The 23,136-nt window shown below is 28.8% G+C and overlaps 3 protein-coding genes across 7 annotated transcripts in view; 1 reads left to right on the forward strand and 2 right to left on the reverse strand.

Annotated features, from left to right (window-relative positions):
* Positions 1–1,768: 1,768 nt before the first annotated feature.
* LOC113378612 (26S proteasome regulatory subunit 7-like) lies at positions 1,769–4,372 on the reverse strand. The gene is made up of 10 exons (XM_026619159.1): positions 4,164–4,372; positions 4,053–4,090; positions 3,800–3,973; positions 3,592–3,731; positions 3,235–3,307; positions 3,046–3,141; positions 2,682–2,941; positions 2,394–2,490; positions 2,081–2,289; positions 1,769–1,928 (listed from the first exon to the last, which is right to left on the reverse strand). The coding sequence occupies exons 1-10, from the start codon at positions 4,234–4,236 to the stop codon at positions 1,784–1,786; spliced, it is 1,305 nt and encodes a 434-aa protein (XP_026474944.1). The 5' UTR covers positions 4,237–4,372; the 3' UTR covers positions 1,769–1,783.
* LOC113378611 (arginyl-tRNA--protein transferase 1) lies at positions 2,131–22,981 on the forward strand. 5 transcript variants are annotated; one of them, XR_003367203.1, is made up of 10 exons: positions 2,131–2,260; positions 5,703–5,829; positions 6,356–6,588; positions 7,768–7,848; positions 7,920–8,104; positions 8,440–8,595; positions 8,763–8,923; positions 9,019–9,418; positions 22,165–22,362; positions 22,835–22,981. XR_003367203.1 is itself a non-coding variant. In XM_026619158.1 (9 exons), exons 1-8 carry the CDS (start codon positions 5,543–5,545, stop codon positions 9,413–9,415), a joined length of 1,428 nt encoding a protein of 475 aa, XP_026474943.1. In that variant the 5' UTR covers positions 5,470–5,542; the 3' UTR covers positions 9,416–9,418; positions 20,832–20,965. The 5 variants fall into 5 exon arrangements, 2 of the variants coding, with proteins under 2 accessions (XP_026474943.1, XP_026474942.1); XR_003367202.1 differs by lacking the exons at positions 2,131–2,260; positions 8,440–8,595 and adding exons at positions 5,470–5,630; positions 8,191–8,340; XR_003367201.1 differs by lacking the exon at positions 2,131–2,260 and adding an exon at positions 5,470–5,630.
* Positions 14,606–23,136, reverse strand: part of LOC113378610 (sialin) — a 45,164-nt gene continuing 36,633 nt past the window's right edge. Inside the window, exons 3-7 of the mRNA XM_026619156.1 lie at positions 20,841–21,077; positions 17,976–18,281; positions 17,618–17,897; positions 17,247–17,488; positions 14,606–15,254 (exon numbers count right to left, since the gene is read on the reverse strand). Of these exons, the coding sequence (XP_026474941.1) occupies positions 15,024–15,254; positions 17,247–17,488; positions 17,618–17,897; positions 17,976–18,281; positions 20,841–21,077 (1,296 nt within the window). The 3' untranslated portion in view covers positions 14,606–15,023. The remainder of the gene's footprint in view (positions 15,255–17,246; positions 17,489–17,617; positions 17,898–17,975; positions 18,282–20,840; positions 21,078–23,136) is intronic.

The raw sequence follows: 23,136 nt of genomic DNA on the forward strand, positions 1-23,136 counted from the left end.
ATTTGTCAGTGATCGGGCAACATTCGTAAAGACCGTTACGGATATCGATATCAGTATCCCATAATTCCTAATGATGGCACAAAGGTTAATGCAAATGCAAAGTGTAGTCCTTTTTTTCATCGATATTCAAAATTTATTAATAAAGTTTTTTATGTATATGTATATATATCTTCGTAATATTAAAGTTAAACGTGAGGATTTATAATATTGTCATACAAGTTTATGGTTTTTCTGTTGTAAATGGTGCAAATTGAATACTATGTGTTAAAAAGTGATATGTTATTAATTGAACTATTAGATAAGTGTTTTGTGGTTAAAACTTATATTTCGACTTGCTGTTGAAATGTTCAGAACCACTTACAACTTTCCAGCCTTTATCAACCAAATAATGTGCGATCGGAATTTGTATGGCAGTTTGATTTGGAAGTTAGTACAGAGTGAACCGTGAAATCTATGCAGAGTTAGTGTTTAGTTAGTTTTATTGAAATTTACTATATATATAGTTGATGTGAGTTTACTATTTTGCAAACCATAATGAAAGTGAGTATAGCTACTAATATAATGATCGTAATTTAGAGTTTACACACGTGACATTAATTTTTCGAAGCTGTGAATTTATTTAATAAAAGTCAACTTTAAATATATGTAGCGCGATACTTATCACGAGCGAAGAATGTCATTTGAAGGAAGAATTCAGTTTCCACATAAAACTATAATAATAATCTACACATTTTTTTTACAGCTATGGCCATTTGGCCAATAATATTATAGAATACAATATAGGCTAAATCGGTATTGTCAGGAGATTAGTAAAGCTTGGCTTGGAATTCTTCTCGTCATTAATTGCTAATTATTTTAAATTTAATTTTGTCAATTCAAAAGTGACTCATCGAAGTTAAAATTATCTCTTGACTTAGCTTGTTGATACATACCTCTCTTTTACTTTAAATTATATATCTTATATTCTACTAAATACATGTTCGACCTTTGATTATATTCGTATTCATGCAGGTTATAACAAATGAAAAACACAAATCCCTGTTGAATAAGAATATATTCAATATTTTTATGCCTACAGAAGATTAGAGGCAGTTATGTACTGTAATGTATATTAATTATTTATATTCATTTCCAATTTTCTATCCACCAATGTTTTTCAAAACATTTAATTCATATCAAGTACTTGATACGTAGAATTGATAATTAAAGTATACTGTTAATCCAAAACAAATATATATGGGCATAAAATCCTTCGTTTCTTTTGCAATACTCTTGTCAGCAGAAATTATATTTTTCAACTATATCAACACGCAGTTTTAAGTAAATAATTTTTTGATTGTTTTCCAAATAAATCTGCTTATCATGCATTATCCTATTATTTTTAGAATTTTTTCAACTTGATCCATTTAATAAGTCAACTTGTCTTTCATACTGTTAATTCCTTACTTACTGATAATATTTTTGTGCTTGCTTGTATAAGCTCAAGAAAACAAAATCTTAGTGGATTTTTTAAAAAAGGATGTTTAAGTTAAAGTATTAACGTAAGACACCTAGGATTTTTTTAACAAATTTTGTTTTAATATCAACCTTATTGTTTTTTTCATTAAAATTCATTTTGTTATAATTGTTAAAATCTATGTATATTCTTGAAATCTTTGACTTTAATCAGAAATGGAAACAAAACAACAATAAATCTTAAACTACAAGAAAATAATTTTAATTTCTGTATTACAAAAATCTCTTACTTATAAAGGTTTACACGTTCACACTTTATAATTATTAACTAATTGTAAGTCATATATCTCGGGGTTGCAGAAAACTTAGCATATGATTTTATAACTTTATTTACAGCTTCTAAAAAGTCCTTCTCTGTTGCCACTTTCCTACGAGCTCTAATAGCAAACATTCCAGCCTCAGTGCAAACAGATCTAAAAATAATAATAAGCATAATGATTACTAATGACATAACATTAACTTAGTATATTTTATAAGTGTCATATACACATGTAGGGACAATTTAAATACAATTAGTAATGTTCACATTAATTATTTTAAGATAATTGAGTAATGAATTTCATACCTAATTTCAGCACCAGTAGAGTTTGGACAGAGACGTGCCAACAATTCAAAACGAATATCGCGTTCAACACTCATACTTCTTGCATGAATTTTAAATATATGTGATCTTCCTTCCAAATCCGGAAGCCCAAATTCTACTTTACGATCAAGACGGCCTGGCCTCATGAGCGCTGGATCTAAGGTATCTGGTCTATTCGTAGCCATAAGTACCTGTAATAGGGGATAAAATATTAAAAGATATAATATATAATTTTAATTTAATATCACAAAAGTATATTATGTAAGATGTTTAATTTTAATGACATAAATATTACTTTTATATTGCCCCGGGGGTCAAAACCATCTAACTGGTTTATTAGCTCCAACATAGTCCTTTGCACTTCATTATCTCCACCTGCTCCATCATCAAACCTTAAACACAAGATCATTATTAAAAAAAAATAATAAGTAATATTTTACACATTTTGTGACTAATTTAATTTTAAACATTTACTTAAAGACACCAGGTGTTACAAAATTAACAATTCTTCAAATCTGAAACTTTATATTTGCATTGTCAATCTGTCAATTTAATACTTATTGTTGTTTGATTCATATTTTACCTGGCTCCTCCAATGGCATCAATTTCATCAAAGAATATCAAACAGGCTTTCTTAGATCGTGCCATTTCAAATAGTTCACGTACCATACGTGCACCTTCACCTACATATTTTTGGACCAATTCTGAACCAATAACTCTAATGAAACAGGCATCTGTTCGATTAGCCACAGCCCTAGCGCATAAAGTTTTTCCAGTACCGGGTGGCCCAAACAATAAAACTCCTTTCGGTGGCTCTATACCCAGTTTAACGAATTTTTCTGGCTATAATAAATAATAAGATACTTTGTACCAAAAGTAAGAATAAAAGTATTTGATATTGGAATAGATTTAATATTCATAAATCAAAGAGATTGTAATTTACATACATGCAATAGTGGAGTCTCTACTACTTCTCTTAATTTTTCAATTTGTTCCTTACATCCACCTACATCACTATAGGTAACATCTGGTTTCTCTTCAACCTACAAGGACAACCCCATTATAAATTATTGTATACTATTTTGAAATGATTATAAAATAATTTTATTACAACATAGCATATTTATAAATAATACCTGCATCATTGTGACTGTAGGATCAATTTTAGGGGGCAGGGGTATATGTATTTGATACTTGTTCCTGTCAACACTGAAATTCAAAACATAAATATAATAAATATGAAAACCATATTTATACTAAAAACTATTGGTAGCATATCAAACTAATTTTCTTAACCATTAAACAGTTCACATTCTTTTCGAAATGTTATCCTAAAATGAACAAAGTAATTCAATTGAAAAAAATTATTGTTAGAAGAGATCACATGGTTTTATGGGGCAAATATTAGATAATACAAATTTTGATGCAATGCTACACATATATAAAGCACTATTTTTTCAACAGTTTTTCATATTTAATATATAATTATATACCCAACACGCATTCCTTCTTCTATATCTGTTGGAGCTACCGAATCTGCCAAATCCACAACAAATTTTGCAAATTGTTTTACATTTATTATGTATTTTGGGTCATCAGAATCGGCGTTAATGATTTTTGTGCATCTGGCAACCTAAGTAAAAATACGATATTAACATATGAAAAAATAAATAATGAACAATAAATTAGATCATGAAATACCTGTAAAGGCTGTTCATTTTGCAAAGTTTGTTTATCAGCTGCCAAATCCCACAAAGCTGGTGGAGCAAGACCAGTGTCACTTTCTTTAATTCCTGTTAATTCATTTACTCTTTTAATCACAGTCTGTATGTCATCTTCTACTGCTTTTATCGTTTTTGTATAAGGTCCTTGGCCCTACCGAGAAACATAGTAAGAATACTCCACTATAAAAAAAGCTAATAAATTATATGAATCTTAATAATATTGTACTTACATAGCTCTTGAGTAACGCGATGTCCCCTTCGTCCAAAGCTAAAATTGAATAAAAAGTATAAGAACAACAAATTTTCTAAATAAGAAAACAAATTTGCATTGTCATACATACATTTTATATCTTTTTCTTCATCTTTCTCAGCATTTTTCACTTTACGCATATCATCACCCAAATGGTCAGGCATTTTAATTTTTATATTTCCTACTACCTAATTTACAAATACAGTTTAACTAACAGACAATTTCTATATGTTAAAATGCACAATCGCCGACAAATGTCCAAATACACATTACTCGCAGAATCGACTGTGGTGAAGTTGTGCACGGTTAGAAGCGCTGTCAACTGAAACAAGAAAATAAATATATGGATTTAAATTAGGATTAACGATATTTGAAAACCAAAATTTTTTTTTTTTTTTTTTTTTTTAAAACTTTATTACCTTTTTTCTTACATTTTTTTTTAAGATACTAAACTTTTTTTTTTTTCTTACATACATATTACTTTTTCTTACGTATTACAAACATATTTACTTTTTCCTAACATATTACATGATTATTACATTTTCCTTTTTATTACTTGATTATTACTTTTTTTCCTTTTTATTACTTGAATTTTAACTTCTTCCGAAGGTTCTCCTGGTGTATTGACTTATTCTCCAACTCAGTCTGGGTGGACAGAATCAGAGTCGCTGTTTTTCCTTTTTTGGGTACAGGGATACAATCCGAGTACCTCATACTTGAAAGAGGCATGTTGCTACTACAACTATTGCCCCCTCTGCATATACGTATGCTGCAGCAATGCCCACGAAAGGCTATTTTCACTTGAGATCATATTTGAAATCTATGATTTCAAGTGAAAATTTGGTATCGAGCTGCTTTGATACCGAACCGACCGCAGTTGGATTCGAACCCGGGACTAGGATTTGCTAGCCCACGTTCTTACCACGGGACCACGGCCGGCCCGATCATATAATCAATAACAATTGATATTTATTTCTATCCTATGCGTTATCTAGTTTATTATGTTTGTTGTCATAGATTAAATTTATAATTAAAATTTCATTAAAAAAAATTTATTTTATTTACATCGAAAATAACTACATTTTTAAAAAAATGGAATACTAACACTAATAATATTAAATATAACAATTTATTTATAAAGAAATTTTATAGGTAACCTATTCATTATTAATTAATAATTTATTCTCTTATTTACATTGCTAATGTTTGGAAAATAAAGGCAAATAAAGCATTCTTCATAATCGAATTAGATTCGACTCGGCCATGTTATCCGTTTTGTATTTACATTATCTATGATATTACTCAATGAGTTCTCGTTTGAAGTGCGTCGATGAATTTAGACAGGTTGGTCACCACACTTTTAATAAAATTACACTTGTCATTTCTGTTCTCGATTTGAGGTTGACAGAAGGGAAAAATTTATTTAAAGTACTATATTTTTTATATATATTTTTTTATTAAAATCTTGAAATGAGTAATTATAGTGTAGTTGAATATTTTGGCAAAAATGTTAGTAAATGTGGTTATTGCAAGCAAAATGAAGGGAGTAAATGTCATGGTACAAAAATAGACGATATTTAATTGTATCAAGCGTTTACATACTCCGATAAATATGATTAAATTATTTCAGGAATGTGGACACATTGCTTAACTGTGCAAGATTATCAGGATTTAATAGATAGGGGATGGAGACGTTCAGGGAAATACTGTTATAAACCTATTATGGATGAATCATGCTGTAAATTATACACAATTAAGTGAGTTTATTGCTCAACTATGAAGTAAAATATTTTATTTGTACAAATATACACTTATAAAATATTAATATACACTTACATAAATAATTTTTAAGTTTAGCTTAATTATTTAATATTAATAACTAATATATTAGGAACACACTACTTAATGAATCATATTCTGAATTGTATTGCATTCATCATAAAAATAGTTGTTACATTGTAATAATCTTTTATTGACGAACTCCATACAAGGCAGTAATTTTCATGAAATCTGAATGGGTAAGAACTTGACTTGCACTCACACATGTAAAGAAATTCTATTGATCATATTCAAAATCAAGGGAAGTTTATTTAACTAAATAAAATGTGTAGATGACAACATCTCAGAGTTATAAATGTGTGAGAAAATAATTGATTTCATCAAAAGTATTCTGCTTAATTTAAACTTATTTGATATTTACTGTAACATCTAACAAAATAGGTTGATGAAGAGAAAAGCTAATCGGTGCCCAACACCTTATATTATTAATGTTGAAATTTCTAGGTGCGCCGCACTGAATCTTCAGTTATCAAAATCGCAAAAGAAGAATGTTAAAAATGTTAACAAATTCTTGTCTAATGGCATAAAAGACAGCACGGTTTGTGAAGATGTTCATTCTCTTGCTTGTGGAGATCAAATGAACATAGACAATAAACCAACTACTTTAATGACAAATAGAGTAGATGATATTGAAGCTATTGGCATTGGTTCAGAAATCAGTATGGCTAATACAACAGGTAACATTTTAAGGACTATTTTTATGGTCAGTATTTTCTCATTTGACAAAATTATCTCGGGGCAAAATTTTATGAATGAAATTGTTTGTAAAAGTCAATTGTATTTTTTTATATGTTTTTAGTTCTTTTTATTATTGTTAATATACTGGATAATTAAATACAATAACAGACCAACTTACTACATCTAAATAGATATCGATTCCAATTTTGCATTGAAAGTTTCTTTTTATTTCTTAATTAATTATTTGCTAATTTTATTTTATTAATCATTTGCTAATTATAATCTATTTTTTTTTTAAATTTAATGTTGCAGAAAAATTGATTCTAAAATGATATTTGAATTGATTGAATTGAAATAACTGCTTTTAATAATAGATTAAATTTATCACCATTATAAAAATAATGCCAATAATTAGTACCAATCAATTGTGATAAATTGAAGTTGAGATGAAACAGTTTTTTTTAAAATGATTTTGATATTACTGCCATTTTTTGTATTCAGCATACAGTAATAATTGTATAGATTTATTTGATGATTTGATTGCCTGAAATGCAAATGTAGTCTATATATTCAGATTTTTCTATTAAAAGTCCTATATCATAATTACAATTGAATATTTATATGTACAGTAGGCCCTCGCTTTACACGGCACTCTGGGTACACGGTTCCCATACTACACGGAGCTAAAAATCCGACATCCCTCCGACTACACGGACTTCTTATTACACAGTATTTGGTCAACAGCCCATAAGTTCGTTGTGCAAAAGGGTATTGTTGTAAATTTTGTTATCGACTTTTATCTTTTAGACATGCCTGATTGTATAATAGCCGCCTAAGAACACGTTTGAGCTGATTACTGCGTCGCGCCAATTTTTGAATAAGGTGTCAATGTCCTACACGTCATTTCGTCCGTATTTCTCCTACTTCAAGTTGTATTTCTTGGTCTCCATACAACGCGATAAAAATGGTGCGATTTGTACCAACTCTGAGTCTCTCATAACACGGTTCCCATACTGCACTACGAATTAGCCTGAATTGTATGTTAAATACGAGTTTCTTATAGCACGGTTCCTATACTGCACGGTACGCACTTGCCGCGTAAAGCGAGGGTTTACTGTACTGTATAGAAATGTTGAATGCATCAAATTAATTTAAATAATAATCACATTTATATTCAGATCATGTTAGTAATTCTTCAGAGGCAAACGATAATAATCACTGTTTAGAAGAAAAATCTAGCATAAAATCTGTGAAGCAAGGTATTTGAAAAGATTGAGTGTGATTAGGATATATATTCATAACTTTTAGTCACATATTATTTTTACTGAAGGTCTTGGTGCTGATCTTACTAGACCGCCATGTAAAAAAGCTAAAGTACTTAGAATGGAAAGGAAAAAGGCTAAGTTATTAGAAAGAGGCGTTGTTTTAGAAGAAAAGCTGCAAAGTAAAAACGTGGATAAAACATTGGAAGATCTTGTCAATAATATTCCAGACAAATCCGTTCATAAGTTGGAGGTCAGGATTTTTGGAAGTATATTATGGAATGCTTTTTGCTTTTTATGTTTATAATTCAATTATATTTCATATATATCACAAAATAGTTACGTTTAACTCCCAGTTCAGAAGTTTTAAAGCAGTCCAATGAGGCATTTCTTGTATATAGAAAATACCAGATTGCGATTCATCATGATTCACCAGAAAAATGCAATGAAGAGCAATTTACTCGTTTCTTGATAAGAAGCCCTTTGCAGGTAGACTATAAAACCCAGAAAATTTGAAAGGACAAAGCAAAAAGTATTCCATTGCAATAATTTTATACAGAAATTTTAAAATTTATTTTTCATTAATAGTGCCGTTTGTTACATATACAAAGTTCAGAGTTTTTAGATACAGTTAAAGAAAGTTTTATAATATATCATAAATATCAAACAGTAATTCATAAAGAACCTAGTGATGAATGCGATTTCAAGAGCTTTGAAGATTTCCTATGTGATTCACCATTAGAGGTACATTTTGCTTTGTTAAAATTATTGTATTTATTTATAACTTATAGATTATATATATATATATATATATATATATATATATATGTATGTATGTATGTATGTATGTATGTATGTACGTACGTACTTACGTAATAGTGCATACAAATTATAACAATCTTATTTTGCAGTCTTTGGGAGATTTTGGTTCCTTTCATCAACAGTATTATTTAGATGGAAAATTAATAGCTGTAGGAGTTATAGACATCTTACCTAGTTGTGTTAGTTCAGTATACTTTTACTATGATCCTGATTATGGGCACATGTCTCTTGGCACATATGGGGCTTTGAGGTAATTTATATGAGTTACTTATTACTATATTATGAGTTATACATTATTATTATATGTATGCATTGGGAATTTATTTCAATACTTTGTTGATTTAGGGAACTAATGTTAGTGCGCCAATTGAATCAGAAATATCCTGATTTAAAATACTACTATATGGGTTATTATATACATACTTGTTTGAAAATGAAATATAAAGCAAGATTAAGGCCTTCGTTTCTCTTATGCCCGGTGACATACACTTGGATTTCTATTGAGAAATGTTTACCGAAAATTGATGCCAGTCCATATTCAAGATTATCTTCTGATGGAGAAGATCTGAATTATTGCAATGAAAATGATTTAAGTAAAGTTAGAGTTTTATGGGGTAGAACAATTCATTATTATTATATGTATGCAAGAAATAATGAAGAAGCCGATGCTCATGAAGTACTGGAATATGCGCGCTTGATTGGTAAAACACTATCTAGAAGAATGCTGTTATATAGGCAATAATAGGTACATATTTAAAGTTATTTATTTATAGTTCTATTCTTTTGTGTTGATTTGAATACCTATTCTTAAATTATTAAGCATTCATAAATCGTTTCTAGCTATAAATAAAAGTATTTACCCATATTTATCAATTTATTAATTAAGATATATAGTTTATATTGTGTATTATGGAGAGATAAGTTTATCTACATATTCATATGTATATGTATATATATATATATATATATATATATATATATATATATATATATATGTTTAATTTGAGTTAAAAGTTGGGCATTACATCAATAAAAATAGTATGAGAGTTTTTAGAAATTTATTTATTTAAAATTCATACGTTATTTGAAATCTCATACTATTTTTATTGATGTAACGCCCGACTTTTTAACTCAAATTAAACATATTATATCAACACCATATTCAAGACTATTCAAGAATATATGTGTATATATATATATATATATTTCTGTGATATATATAATTATATATGTATATATATATATATATATATATATATCACAGAAACAAGAAATTTATGAATAAGTGAAGTTACAAACATGATCTCGTAAAACTTCTACGTTGTAGCCATAAATTATGTGAATTATGTTGGAAAAAATAATTTTATATGCTATCGTACTCATATTTTTTTTTATTAATCAATGTAATAATAGTGCTTTATGGACTTGCTCAATATTTTCTCGGATATTTTTGATACACTGTTGAAACTTATTATTTTCATGCATGGTTATCAATGTCATTGTTCTGACAAGGCGTATAGTTTTGATAGTATTCTTGATGCTAATAGTTGACTATATATTCAAAATTCTTTGATAATAGATCTCATATTCATGCTATTGTTTCGAAGTTTTCTCTTATGTTATAGTGAATGAGACATTTATTTTAATTAAATTAAATTTCATTCAATTTACTTATTTTAATCAGCAATGACAATATTCAAATAATTGATATATAGTACATTTTAACTTGATATAACAAAATACTTTATTAAATATAAAATTGAAAATTTCTTTCAAAAAAAATCATGGATGAGCCTACCTCGAAAAACTTTTCCAGCACATTGCCGGCATTGCCAATTCCACTAAAATACAATAAAAATTATAAATATTATTATTAGTGTCTGAACACAGTATTATCAGTATCCGCGTTATTGATTAATACTTTTTGGTGTTAAGGTTATAATTTTTCATTTTTCAAGACTTCTTAATTATTTTGGCATACTTTAGGAAAATTTGATGCGTTGGCATTTTTGAGTTCAATGGATTTGAATGTATCAAAAACATTCTGTTCTCTGTTAAGTTAATTAGATTTTGGGAAAGTTTGGCTCAGCAGTTTCGGAAATACAGAGAAAAAATTGTCACACGGTTTTTGAAGTATCGGATTCAACTGATTGAAATAAGTAATTCGAAAAACATTTTTTTTTTTAGTTTTTTTTAGTGAGATCAATATTTTATTAGTTTTTGGGAATGGCACAACCAAAGGCACGAAAATAAAAATTGGTGTCAATATGCTCATTGATATATCTGATTTTTAAAGAGGGGTTTGGGTTGCACACCCATTATGAAACATTTTACTTTTATACTTGAAACATATGATTTTATATTTTTTTTTATTTTGTTCAGCAATTTAAAAGTTCTGCATTTTACATACCTATCTTAGGGTGCTGTAAGCAAAGAAGTAAAAAATTGTAACTGTCTAAATAAGCATTTTTTTTACTATTGATCTAAAATTGTTGACTAAAGTTTTTTTTGAATACATTGTTTTAATAGTATTGTCGCAAAACTAATACCTAATTTGTCAAACCTGATGAAAAAACTGTTTTCCAAAGTAATCAGAAATATCAAAATATTAAATATTGAATTAGTGATTGAAATTGAAATTTTTCTTTCTCAAAAAAATCATTTGGCAGTCATAATTTTATTAATACATATTATTAACTTCTTGTAGGGTAAGTTATAGTAATCAAAAAATGAAAACCAAAACGAAAAAGTGTATATATCTTTATGTTTCTTTCAGAGGTTTCTAAACATTTTGGCATACCTTGGAAACGAATGTTTGTGTGTGAGAGAGAAAGTGAGTGTTTTTGACCGTACAGCCTAAAAAGAGAAAGTGAGTGTGAGTGCGTGTGTGTGTTCTGATACAAATTTTCATTGACGATTTTGGGAACACTCTTCAACCGATTTGAATGATTCAAAAAGCATGCGGTTCCTATTGATACGGGACTGCCGAAAACGATAACTCAATTTTTAAGAGCGTCCAATTTTAATAATTCAAAAAACATTCAACTTGTGCTGACAAAATGAAGAACTGGTTAAATTTTTGGAAAGGCAGTTTTAGCGGTTTTGGAGATCGAGTAAAAAACAGAAAAAAATGCCATTTGGCGGTCAAAAATGATCATTAGACATATGAACATCAAATTATCAGATATTTTATAAAGATTCTAATGATAAGTTTAAATTTATTATTAAGAAATTTCCATGGGTTCCGTAACATTGTTTGTCCGTTAGACTGCGACGTGGCGCTTACACGCTTCGATATTTCGTCTCTATGCAGCTAAAGCAGCGCGATTGGTTTGAAAAAAAGCTCAAAATTTCCAAAATATTTCAAAATAAAAAAAATCAAATTGTCAGTTTTTTTTCCAAAAAATTTCAAAATTCTCAAAATCCAATTTTTTCAAAGTTAAAAAAAATGTCAACCTTTTTACACTTATGTCTGGGCAATAATTTTTGGTACGGAAAGTTCCAGCAATTTGCCTTAAGGTGGCAAGGTGCCATACACTATTATTTATCAGTTTGGATTCGTATTATATAATTATTCTATTTTGTTTAAGTAGCAGGAGCAATAGTAGCGCCTTTAACCCTCCGTCGGGCGCAGCCGATCTGACAGGACCAACATTTTAGCATGTTTCTCCATAATTTGATGTCATCGAGATCTCCATATCTCAGTAGCCTCGTTATTTTATGTCTACTATTTATTCGTCCATATAAGATTGTCTTTAAACTTCGCATATTTTGCTAGTAGCAATTTTGTTAAAAAAAAACGCATTAAGCCAAATTCTATTTGACGTACAAAATGACAAAAAACACTAAGTTTTTACTGTCCTAATTGTTTATATAGTCTTTGTATAAACATTCCAACAGAATCTGACAATTGTTTTTATATAATTAATTAAATTATTCATTTCAGAAAAAGTAAGGTTTTGCGTCTAGCATTTTCAGCGCATGTACGGATTTTTATATTTTGCTATATTATAAAAATAATATTGATCTAATATATATTTTGTTTTTGTTTACACATAATATACATATTCAGCATTGTAAAAGCGCAAATTAAATAAAAATATATGAAACTATGAGCCTCCTGTCAATATATTTATAATCTGTATCTGTCAGATACACTGCGCCCGATTCTGTACATACTTGGACTGCGCCCGACGGAGGGTTAATGCTAGTAAATCCCAACAAATGCATAAAATTTAAATTCTTCGTAAATTGTTGCCTCCACAGCTTCTCACAGACAAATTTAAACAACTTTACAATAATTTCGAACTATAATATAGTTGAAGAATATATAACTTCGACTAGGTGTATAAGTGGCATTTTGCCTTGAGGCAAGTTGTACAACGTCCCGATTGGTGTAAATAATCCACTTAAGCAATTAGAGTTGAGATTGATCCATTTAGATATAGTTTTCAACTGTTTATTACGAAAATAGTTTTCACTTTTACTAAGAACTGATCAAAATAATTTCCAATTAACATCCTTCAAACAAACTTATAATATCTGTAAATGTAATAATTATAGTGCACGTTTTTATGTCCTTAAAGCGCAGCTCATTATTCCAAGTTTTAACCTTTTCCACTCGCGAATTCCGAAATTTATATGCGGCATTAATGTATTTTTACAATTCAACCACTTTTCGTAGGACTATAATATTTTAGAATAGACGATAAACTCGATTACCATGTTCAGTTTTATTGAAAACGACGATTTTTTAACGGCACGAACAATTTTTATTAAAATCTAATTAACACTATTCCCAATTGAGATATTTTGAGCATTTTTAAAAGTTTTTAATCGTCTAAGGATTTTTGGCTAAAACGTAGCCAAGTTTTTTTTGTGAATTCTAAAGAAACGGCTTGATCGATCGTCATATCAAATTTTCAAAATTAGTGCAACTGTTTTTGAGACCACAACGCCGACAAAAGACAAAAAAACGGCTCGCATATACTTTTTCAATTTTCGTCTCAAATGATTCTGAATGACTTGAAACGTCGAGAAAATGTAAAATTAGTCGGGTTGTTTTTGGCGAAGACATAAACGTATCCCTTGGGAAGTTAATAAGATAATACAGCCAAATCGGATTTAACATCATCTAATATTTTGTCATTTAATTTCAAATTTTTATTTGTAATTTCATAGCGTAGCACCTTCGACAATTTTGCAGTAGTACTTATATCACACTTATATTTATACTTCAAATGCATCGATTGAATTTATTGTTCAGCTGCGTATAACATAATGCCTAAATAATATGTAGAGCATTTAGAATTATAATGTTCATACTCTGGCACATCTTATTCTGGTTTGTTCATAATGTTGGATGCAGCTGCTATAATTTGCTTTTGTATGTTTAAAAACTAAACTAGTATCATTACCATATTTTCAAAGCTGGGCATATTCATTTACTCATAAATAGATATTGCAGGCAATGTCTCGTCTAAAGTCTATTTTTATATGTAATGTAATTAGGAAAATAAAGACTCTTTGTTCTGTTTCCACGGTATTGTTTGGTAGATTTACTAAAATCCTAATTATCGACATATTTAACAGTCTCCAAATTTTTATGTTTATCTTGAGTGTAATTCAATTATGAATAATTAAAAATGATTTATTTTGCGCCACTGAAAACAACGTATAATATATTATGTTTCCTTTAGCGTTATCCTACACATTTATGTTTACAAAATATTGTTATATAATAATGTATTTAATTATTACGATGTATTTATTATTATTTAATTAATAAAAGATCGAGTTTTAACATTAATATTTTATTAAACATATCAGACAGTATAAATAATTTTTCTAAATATTTGATGGTTGGATGTATCAAATACAATATCAATATACAATTAACAAATAAGCATAATTTTGCAACATCATTCGCCTGTATTGATTTCGGAAATTATAACCATTTGGTTACGTATTATATAATTATTTTCAGACTGTTTTAGTGAAATATTTGAAATGTTATTTTTTGATGAAATAGTATGACTTAAATAATATGTTATCAAATTAAGAATTGTCGAGCCTGAAATTAATAAAAAGTATATTTTTAAAATATGACACCAAAAAATACGGCCCAATGGCAGGGAAGATAATGTTTGTTAGACTTCTATCTGCTTCAGATATATTATAATTAATAATACTGATAGTAACCACATTTTATGTAATAACAACTATAGAATTTTCTCGGTCGTATAAAAAGAAATAAAACATAAAAACATGTAAAACATATCACAAGGTAAACATTGGCACATCAGACAATAATTACAATTAAACTATAAACAAATTTTTGCGTTAAATCCTTAACTTTTGCTCTCGATTTGACTATGGCTTGGTATATTTTCCTTCATTTCCGTTGCGCATGTAGCTTTAGAATGTTCTTTACTTTCTGATGTGTTATTTTCCGCTTCGTCAGTTTTTACCTCATTCCAGCTTTGAACTTCGCCTGATCCGAAAATGGCAAACCAAATTGATGGCACAATATAAACAAAAGCTCCAACTAAAAAGATTTTGTGCCACTCTTCTAGACCATTCTGAAACCAAAAAATCGCGTTTAAGGAAACTAATTAAAAACTCTACTAGCTTTTTGAGAAAATACTGGTGTATTTTAGCGTTAATCGAAGGCGCAACAAAAAAAATCTCATCGCCTATTTTTCGATCGTATAGTGACACATTTTATGGCTTTTTTGATATTACTGTGACTCTACTATACTTTTTTATTTTATTTAAAATAGAGTTAGTTTATTATAATACGTGCTGCGGAAGAGTTTGAATGTATATTTAATAACGATAAGTGACGTGCATATATCTTATTTATCATTGAAGAGAACTCTCCTGTTTCAGTATTTATTATTATAATACTACTATAATAATACTAATATAATAATGGACAGCATTTGAATAAAATTATTATAATTCAACTTTAGAACTAACTAGGTTTGATATTATTGCTACTTGGGAAATGTTGATTTCAAATCAATTAATGATAAAAATATTCATTTTTAGTGTTTTATGATATTAATTTTGTGCGAGTTTTATACAAACTCGTATTTTCTACAATGTAAAAATATAATCTTTCTGATTCCAGTGTGTATGATAATTACGTTTCTTACTCAAATGTGCAATCATTAATTTTTCATATCATTGCATAATTTAAATATGTACTTTTAATAATTGTTGTTTCACTGGTTTTATTTCTTTCTGAGTTTTGCTACCTAATTTGAAAGAACTTATATTTTTTTCTGGTGGTGAATTATATTAAAATTCACGTATATTATAATTATTTTTAGTATCAAATATAGTATCAAAAAGTATTGCACAAATTGCCGATATAAATTAAAATATAATCATATTTATAATATCGAGCTAATGTATATATATATATATATATATATATATATATATATATATATATATATATATATATAATGACGCGAAAGCCGTAACAAAAGTTTACAATGGTTCTTAATGGATTGTTTTTACATTTCACAAACATCGAGATTTTAATATTCATGCCTTAGCGGGGACCGGATTGCAAAAGTGAAACTTATATATATACGCTGAATGCAAATTTAAAAAAAAATTATATATTGACAAATATTTGCGAAATTTCACGGGTGATCAATGTGATCATAAAAATTGCTACTAACTTGAATCACGTCACGCGCAGGCTGAAATGGTAACAGCTGATGACGATAAACAGCAGAATTATGAAACCTGTTTAGCTTTGGTAATGAAAATGATCGAAAACTGCAAAATATGATACAGAGAGCGCTTTTGGTTTAGTTAGTATTTCCTGATTTCTTAACCAGCTAACTGCAATTGACAAATATATTCGTCATGCAGTAGTGGCAAAATTATACATATTGACACTCGTCATGCGTATAAATCGTAGACTTTTACATGCATTATAACGTCTATGGTATAAATCTTTGACCATTGGCTGTTTAGATTGCATGTTTTGATAAGAAACAAAAAAATTTCTCTGATTCTCAAATTTCAAAATATTTAGAGTATATTGAAGCTATGGCAGTATAAAATAAATCGTAGTAAGTAGCATTTCACTTCAAAAACAATATTTTACCTCGATTCTGACGACACAAAACTGTGCGATCTGTTCAATGAGTGCGCTACAGCTAACTGGTTAATATCGAATGTATATTAATTAATAATAGATAAAATACAAAATAAAACAAAAATTGACAAAAACATGGGGCTTCAAAACTCTTTAAAGAATTAAAATGCTATTACAACGTGTTATATTATATGGTTATTTTGCTCAACTAATGATATAATTTGAAAATTTTTATCAATATCAAGCGCTTCATATGAATAAAATCGCATTTTACTAAAATTTTGACCCTAAGAGACTACTATCGTAACTGTATATATTGAGATCAAAAATTTTAATTTATACCAAATTGTATTCCGTCTTGCAGAATGATTTTGAGTTTTTATTCACGTGTACGAATATTTTCAGTTAATATGTTTGAACGTTTTAGTTTTTAATTCATTAGGTTACTCACGTGATCCCTGATGAAATATCCGACTAAAGCAGGGCTTATGAATCCGGAAGCGCTTCCGAAACAGTTGACTATTCCGTAGATAGTTCCGGCAAAGTTTGGAGCAAGATCTTGCGAATTTTGTAAATTTGTCATTGTCGAGGCTCCATTAAATCCAAGAGATAAGGTTATTATAGTTACTGATAAAATTGGAGCACATCCTACGTTTCCTAGTCCGAATAAGAACAGTCCTGGTATGACGTGAGCTAAAAATAAGTCGATATTAATTAATATGATAATAATGAATAATGACGAACACGAGTTAAAGTTATAACTAATGTAATTCATTGCGAATAGGGAAAATTTGTTTCTATATATTTTTTTATTAAACTTACAGAAAATACAAAACAGTTTCCTGACATTAGTTACTGACAAATAGTTTTTATTGCGTAAAACGTCACCCACTGCTCCAAATAAAATTCCCATAATCATCCGCATTAGGTAGGGAAGACCGGATAAGAAACCGGCATTGCGTATGTCGAATCCAAGAACTTCTGTTAAAAATTTGGGTGCAGATGTTAGCAGAAACTGCAAACCCCAAGCTGAGCCGAAATGCAACACAAACAGTGACCAGAAAGGTCCGGACATAATCAAGCGTTTGAATGGTGGCATTTTCTAAAAATTTGATGAAAATTTTTATTTGCGTATATATATATTTAAAAAAAAGATTTTATCAGGTATATATTTCCATACCTTTGAGTTGGAAACTGAGCCTCCCTGACTCTTTGCTATGTAATCAGCTTCTGAGCTATTGATGAATCTATGATGAGCAGGATCGTCTGAAAGAATTAAAAACCACAATCCTGACCAGATCGCAGCAATAGCACCTGGTGCATAGAAAGCCCATTTCCAACCGCATTTTTCGATCAAGTATCCCGTAAAACTCCACGTGACCACAGTGCCAAAAGTTCCTCCCAGTAAAGCGGAGACAAATTTTCCTTTCTCATCAGGTGGGGCCCAGCGCGCGATTAGATTGTGTAGAGCCGGATACAATACACCCTACGATAACAAAAGTATTAAAATTTGTCTATCGCAATTAAAAATATTGTATGAGTATTAATTTAATATTGTACATTTTATAACCAATCAAAAATGGTGTAAACTACTTTGTTTTGAGTCAACATCAACAATTTCCAAAAAAATGTCTGAGTGGAAAGAAATGGAATAAAAACAATCAAGGTTTTGTGAAATTTATCATTTTGAATAACAATTTCCATTCAAGGACATACCTGTCGAATCTATGCTTGACGATCTGCTTGTCGTGTATAATTTTTACCTAATTAGTATTTTAAACAATACATTAAGCAAATTCTGAAGTTTGCATGATGGGAAAATTGTTATTTTAACACTAAACCTGCCGACAATTCGTGTATATCTATAACTACCGCGTGCGGTCAAATTGACCTACAATTAAAAAGCTATCTATTTCATTATTTAATTCAGATAATTATTGATTTTTATCCAATCTATATAAAATAAAGAAATTTTCATGATTTTTTTCATAAATTTATTTTTATATAATTTCTAAATAAATGATAAGAAAAAAACGAATAAAATTAAATATTTATACAGAATTCTATATGCATAAATAATATACTTTATTTGGCTTTCTCACATCGTTTGCCAATTATTTTAGTCTGAAATGTTTGTTTGAAGCAAATATATTATTTGTTTCCGAACTTTCACAAAAAAAAATTGACAGAGTTTTTCATCCACACAAAGCCGAACTTATGGACAGTGTTCATAAAAACTTGAATTAGTTGAGATTTTAAATATGCATCGCCGAGGTAAAAAATTATATATAATAACTTTTACCCGTCGTTTCTCTATGCATTTTTACGCTTTTATAGAACTAGGATCAAAATGTTGAAATATACCAACTACAAATTTTCGACTTCATGTTACATTTTTTATTAATCTGGTCTACCACATTTTTAACAAACAAAGTACTAACACAAATTCTAATAGTTTTCAAAACACTTTTGCTGCTTTCTTCTATTTTTATTGTATAATCTTTCAAACTAGGGACAAGCAATTTTTCGATTTACTTTTTTACACGCTGAGAGTAATAAAATCAGATTTATACAAATTTCTTTAAAGTTTGTGAATGAATTTATTAGTTTTAGAACTAATCCAACTATCCAGTTAAAGATTTGAACCATCTCTCCTCTTGTCATTTCTTAAATAGAGAAATCTACTTATTATATATTTGTTATTGACTTCACTCTCCTCCCAGAACTTTATTCTAAAGTCTGGTATATTTTGTATAAAACATTATTTTCTACCGGTCAAATTGACCGACTGCGGTAGTTAGTCCCACATAACAATTTTTTTTCGGAAAATTGAAAAAATAATTAATAAAATCAAAGAATGAAGAAAATATTATTAGTATGTTTTAAGAATTGCCATATAGTTTTGTAATAGTATTTTAACGTTTAAAAACAACTAACAAGTTATACACAAAGTTTGAAATGGTCATTTTGACCGGCGTTGGCAGGATTAGTGTTAAAAGTGGCGATTACAATAGATAATATTCATATTATATTTGACAATGTTTAATTATATTTAACCATTTTAGTGGCAGTTACATAAAAACTGCTCCAGGTAGATTGTTGAGACATTTATTATGAAATCTAATTCCTTATGCGCAATGTCATCAAAATTATTTACCTTAATCGCTATATAGATACCTATAAGCGTGGATTTTTAAGGTACGAGATACTACAAGATTAAAATAGTAATAGTAATTAAATAGGGATAAGAATTTTTCTTTTATTTTCTTTTTTTTTTCTTTTTATATATTTGCACTTATTCCACCCTGAACAGTAACAAATTTTTGGTCGTACTTAAAAATGTCTAAATCGAATGCTATTGATAGGGCGTCCGGGAATGATCACCACATGATATAAAACAATATTTTGGACAGTAAAAGAAAATTGAATAGCCTTTCTAATGCCGCTAATTAAAAATTAGTCCAAACAACCGCGCTACCCGAAAATTCAAAACAAAAAATTATTTTTACTTTTTCATGCACTAAAAATAATTATTAAACAATATTTGTTATTGATAATATAGTACACACCGATGTGAATAGAATCCCGTTATTTGTTTGTCGATATCCATTACAGTTACGACAAAAAACGACTTTGAACAAAGGGGCCACTTTCATATATTTTCAATGATATCTCGGTCAAATTATGAGCTACGGATTTGAAATTCGGAAATACCTATAAAATGGTATCAAAATCATTTGAATACCAGGGTGGGGCCAATTCTGTATGGAAACACGCCCATACCCTTTAAATTGTTGTTAAATAATTTGCACTGTGCAGGCTATTGTGCTATGAAGTCGAATTATATATTTATGGCCCCAGTAACAGATAACAGATATATTTAACACCAAGTTGTAATTATTAGTAGACATTTTTCTTTTCTTTGGGTTTCGTTGAACTATTTTCAATTTATGTATTTATTCCTCGACTTGTTCTAAACATTCTACTTAATTTATACTTTAAATTAATTTTTAAAATGTACTATTTTATGCATCAGTTATGTTACCGCAAGAAATCCAAGTGCAAATCTGGCGGCTATAAGAGCACCGTAATGCCAGGCTGCTGCTGCTGGGCAAATCGTTGTAATCGCGGCACTTAAGAGCACGCTGAATCCCACAAGACGCGTTCCACCAAAATAGTCGGCTAATATTCCTCCAGGAAGCGAAGTTACTAGATAACCCCAGAAGTAACTGCCCAGCACCATTCCTTGCGTCTCAGATGACCATGCATAACGTTCTCCGTACTGTCAAAAATGGCATAAAAAATATTTTTTTCAATAAATAAAAAGATGAAATGTAAAGAGTAACGAGCATTTTCTCAATGCCATGATTTCCCTAACTTGGAATGGTTATTTTGGAATTATTAGTAGAGATATTTATTTTTCTTCCATGACTTTGAAAATGAAGTTTTATCAAGTCACAGTTTTCGATTGAGAAAAATTTCTTTTGGTTTTTTTAATGTAATCTTTTATTTTCAGTATAGACAAATGAGTTGATGTACAAACTCAAATTCGTACAAAATTATGAATAATCTGCAATAATTGTGGATCAACACTTAATCAAGTTTTCTCAAAAATATTTTTTCTAAGAACTGAAAATGAAGCATCTATCTTTTAGATTTATAATAACACATTAAAAAGAGAACTTTAGAAAAATGTAAATAATTAATATGCATATTAAGTTTGTTTTAATTTACTAAATTTATTTGAATTTAAATATACGATAACTTGCAGGAGTTAAATAGGTAGGATGCGAAAGAAGGACAATAAAATTTATCAAATAAAATCATCTCGACCGCAACTAATACACCTTATTATTAGTCCCATTTTTTAGGCCAAAACCGGGACGTTTTACTAATCCAGGATATAGGGGGCGGAGGCTCTTTATGCTAAATGACTTAAGTATGATTTAAAATAGTAAAAACTCTATATATGTCCTTAACATAATAAAAATTAGTTTCTATAAATGAATAATTTTTTTTTCAAATCAACGTTACTGACTTTTAAAAGGACTTTAATATTCGATTAAATGTTATATTTTTCTAATTTTCTATATGTTGTTTTCGCTTTTAAGCCTTGTATAAAATTCTGTTGAAATTGCTTTATAATAAACTTATTGTTAGTAAAAATAAACACTGGTGTCAGGCAATTGAAAAGTTTGTAATTGCAATTTTTGCAAATTTTCGTAGAAATAAAAATTAAAAAAAAAGTTTGAAATTATTAATGTGAGATGCTATTTAATATTTTAACACATTGGAATATTGCATTCGGAAATTTTCTTATTCATAATGCCGTTTTATGTAAGCATATTCTTTGTTTATATCATTTTCAGATATTTGGGGAGTAGTTGTAACGTTTTAACCTATACTTTTAAAAAACCTGGGACAATCCGGAACAAAAAATCTAAATCCGGGACAAATAATGATTCTAGAGAAACCTGGGACACAAGGTGGAAATGCAGGATTATCCCGGCCAAACCGGGACTAAGGGTCACCTTACCCACCTTACTAATGAGCATAGTTATTATTAGGTATTTATGTAGTATATAGATATAATATAGTAGTATAAATTAGAATACAATATAATAAAAATACTTTAGAAATACGTTATAATACATACATAATAGATTTATGTTGCATTTTGAAATGAACTCTTTTATAGTGTCACATGTAATAAATAAATTAGTTTTTCATAACCCTTTCCAAAGAACCAAGAAACGTAAAGTTAATGAGAAAACTTGTTCATCTATAAGAACGGAATCGTTTCAGTAGAAATACTTTCTTAAATTATAGTAATATTTGGTACTCTTTGCAGAAATACTGAAAAAATTTAAAGTGTGACTGAAATTGAACAATATCCTTTGACGCACATGTAATTATAATGCAATCACTCGGAAAGATATTAAGTAATTTAATTAAAACACAGAAAATTATGATTTTATAGATTATGGATACGTAAAAGTTTTATTTTGTTTGATTCATAGGATTTTTACATATTCACAGAATTAAGGCGATGATAATTAGTACGATAGAATGGGGTTCACAATGAAAACAGTAAAAAATCAAAATAAGGATGCATTATACTTGAGGTGAGATCTAAAGGCATGTGCTTCGTTTGGTGCATGGTTTGGTTAACGCTTACTATCAATGTTTAAGGTAGGTGCAGTAGTTTAAGATGACAAGTGTTTATAAAGAATGAACTTTTTTACCAAGAGATTTGTACACAAAAGCTTCTTCTAAAGTGACACATGCATCTATCTAGTGCGTTCAAGTACCATTAGTACTATTGATGTACTTGACGTACT

Source organism: Ctenocephalides felis, unplaced genomic scaffold (genome assembly GCF_003426905.1).
Source record: "Ctenocephalides felis isolate EL2017-DRISC unplaced genomic scaffold, ASM342690v1 CF-g0.4_SCAFFOLD_01886, whole genome shotgun sequence".
NCBI classification, from domain to species: domain Eukaryota; kingdom Metazoa; phylum Arthropoda; class Insecta; order Siphonaptera; family Pulicidae; genus Ctenocephalides; species Ctenocephalides felis.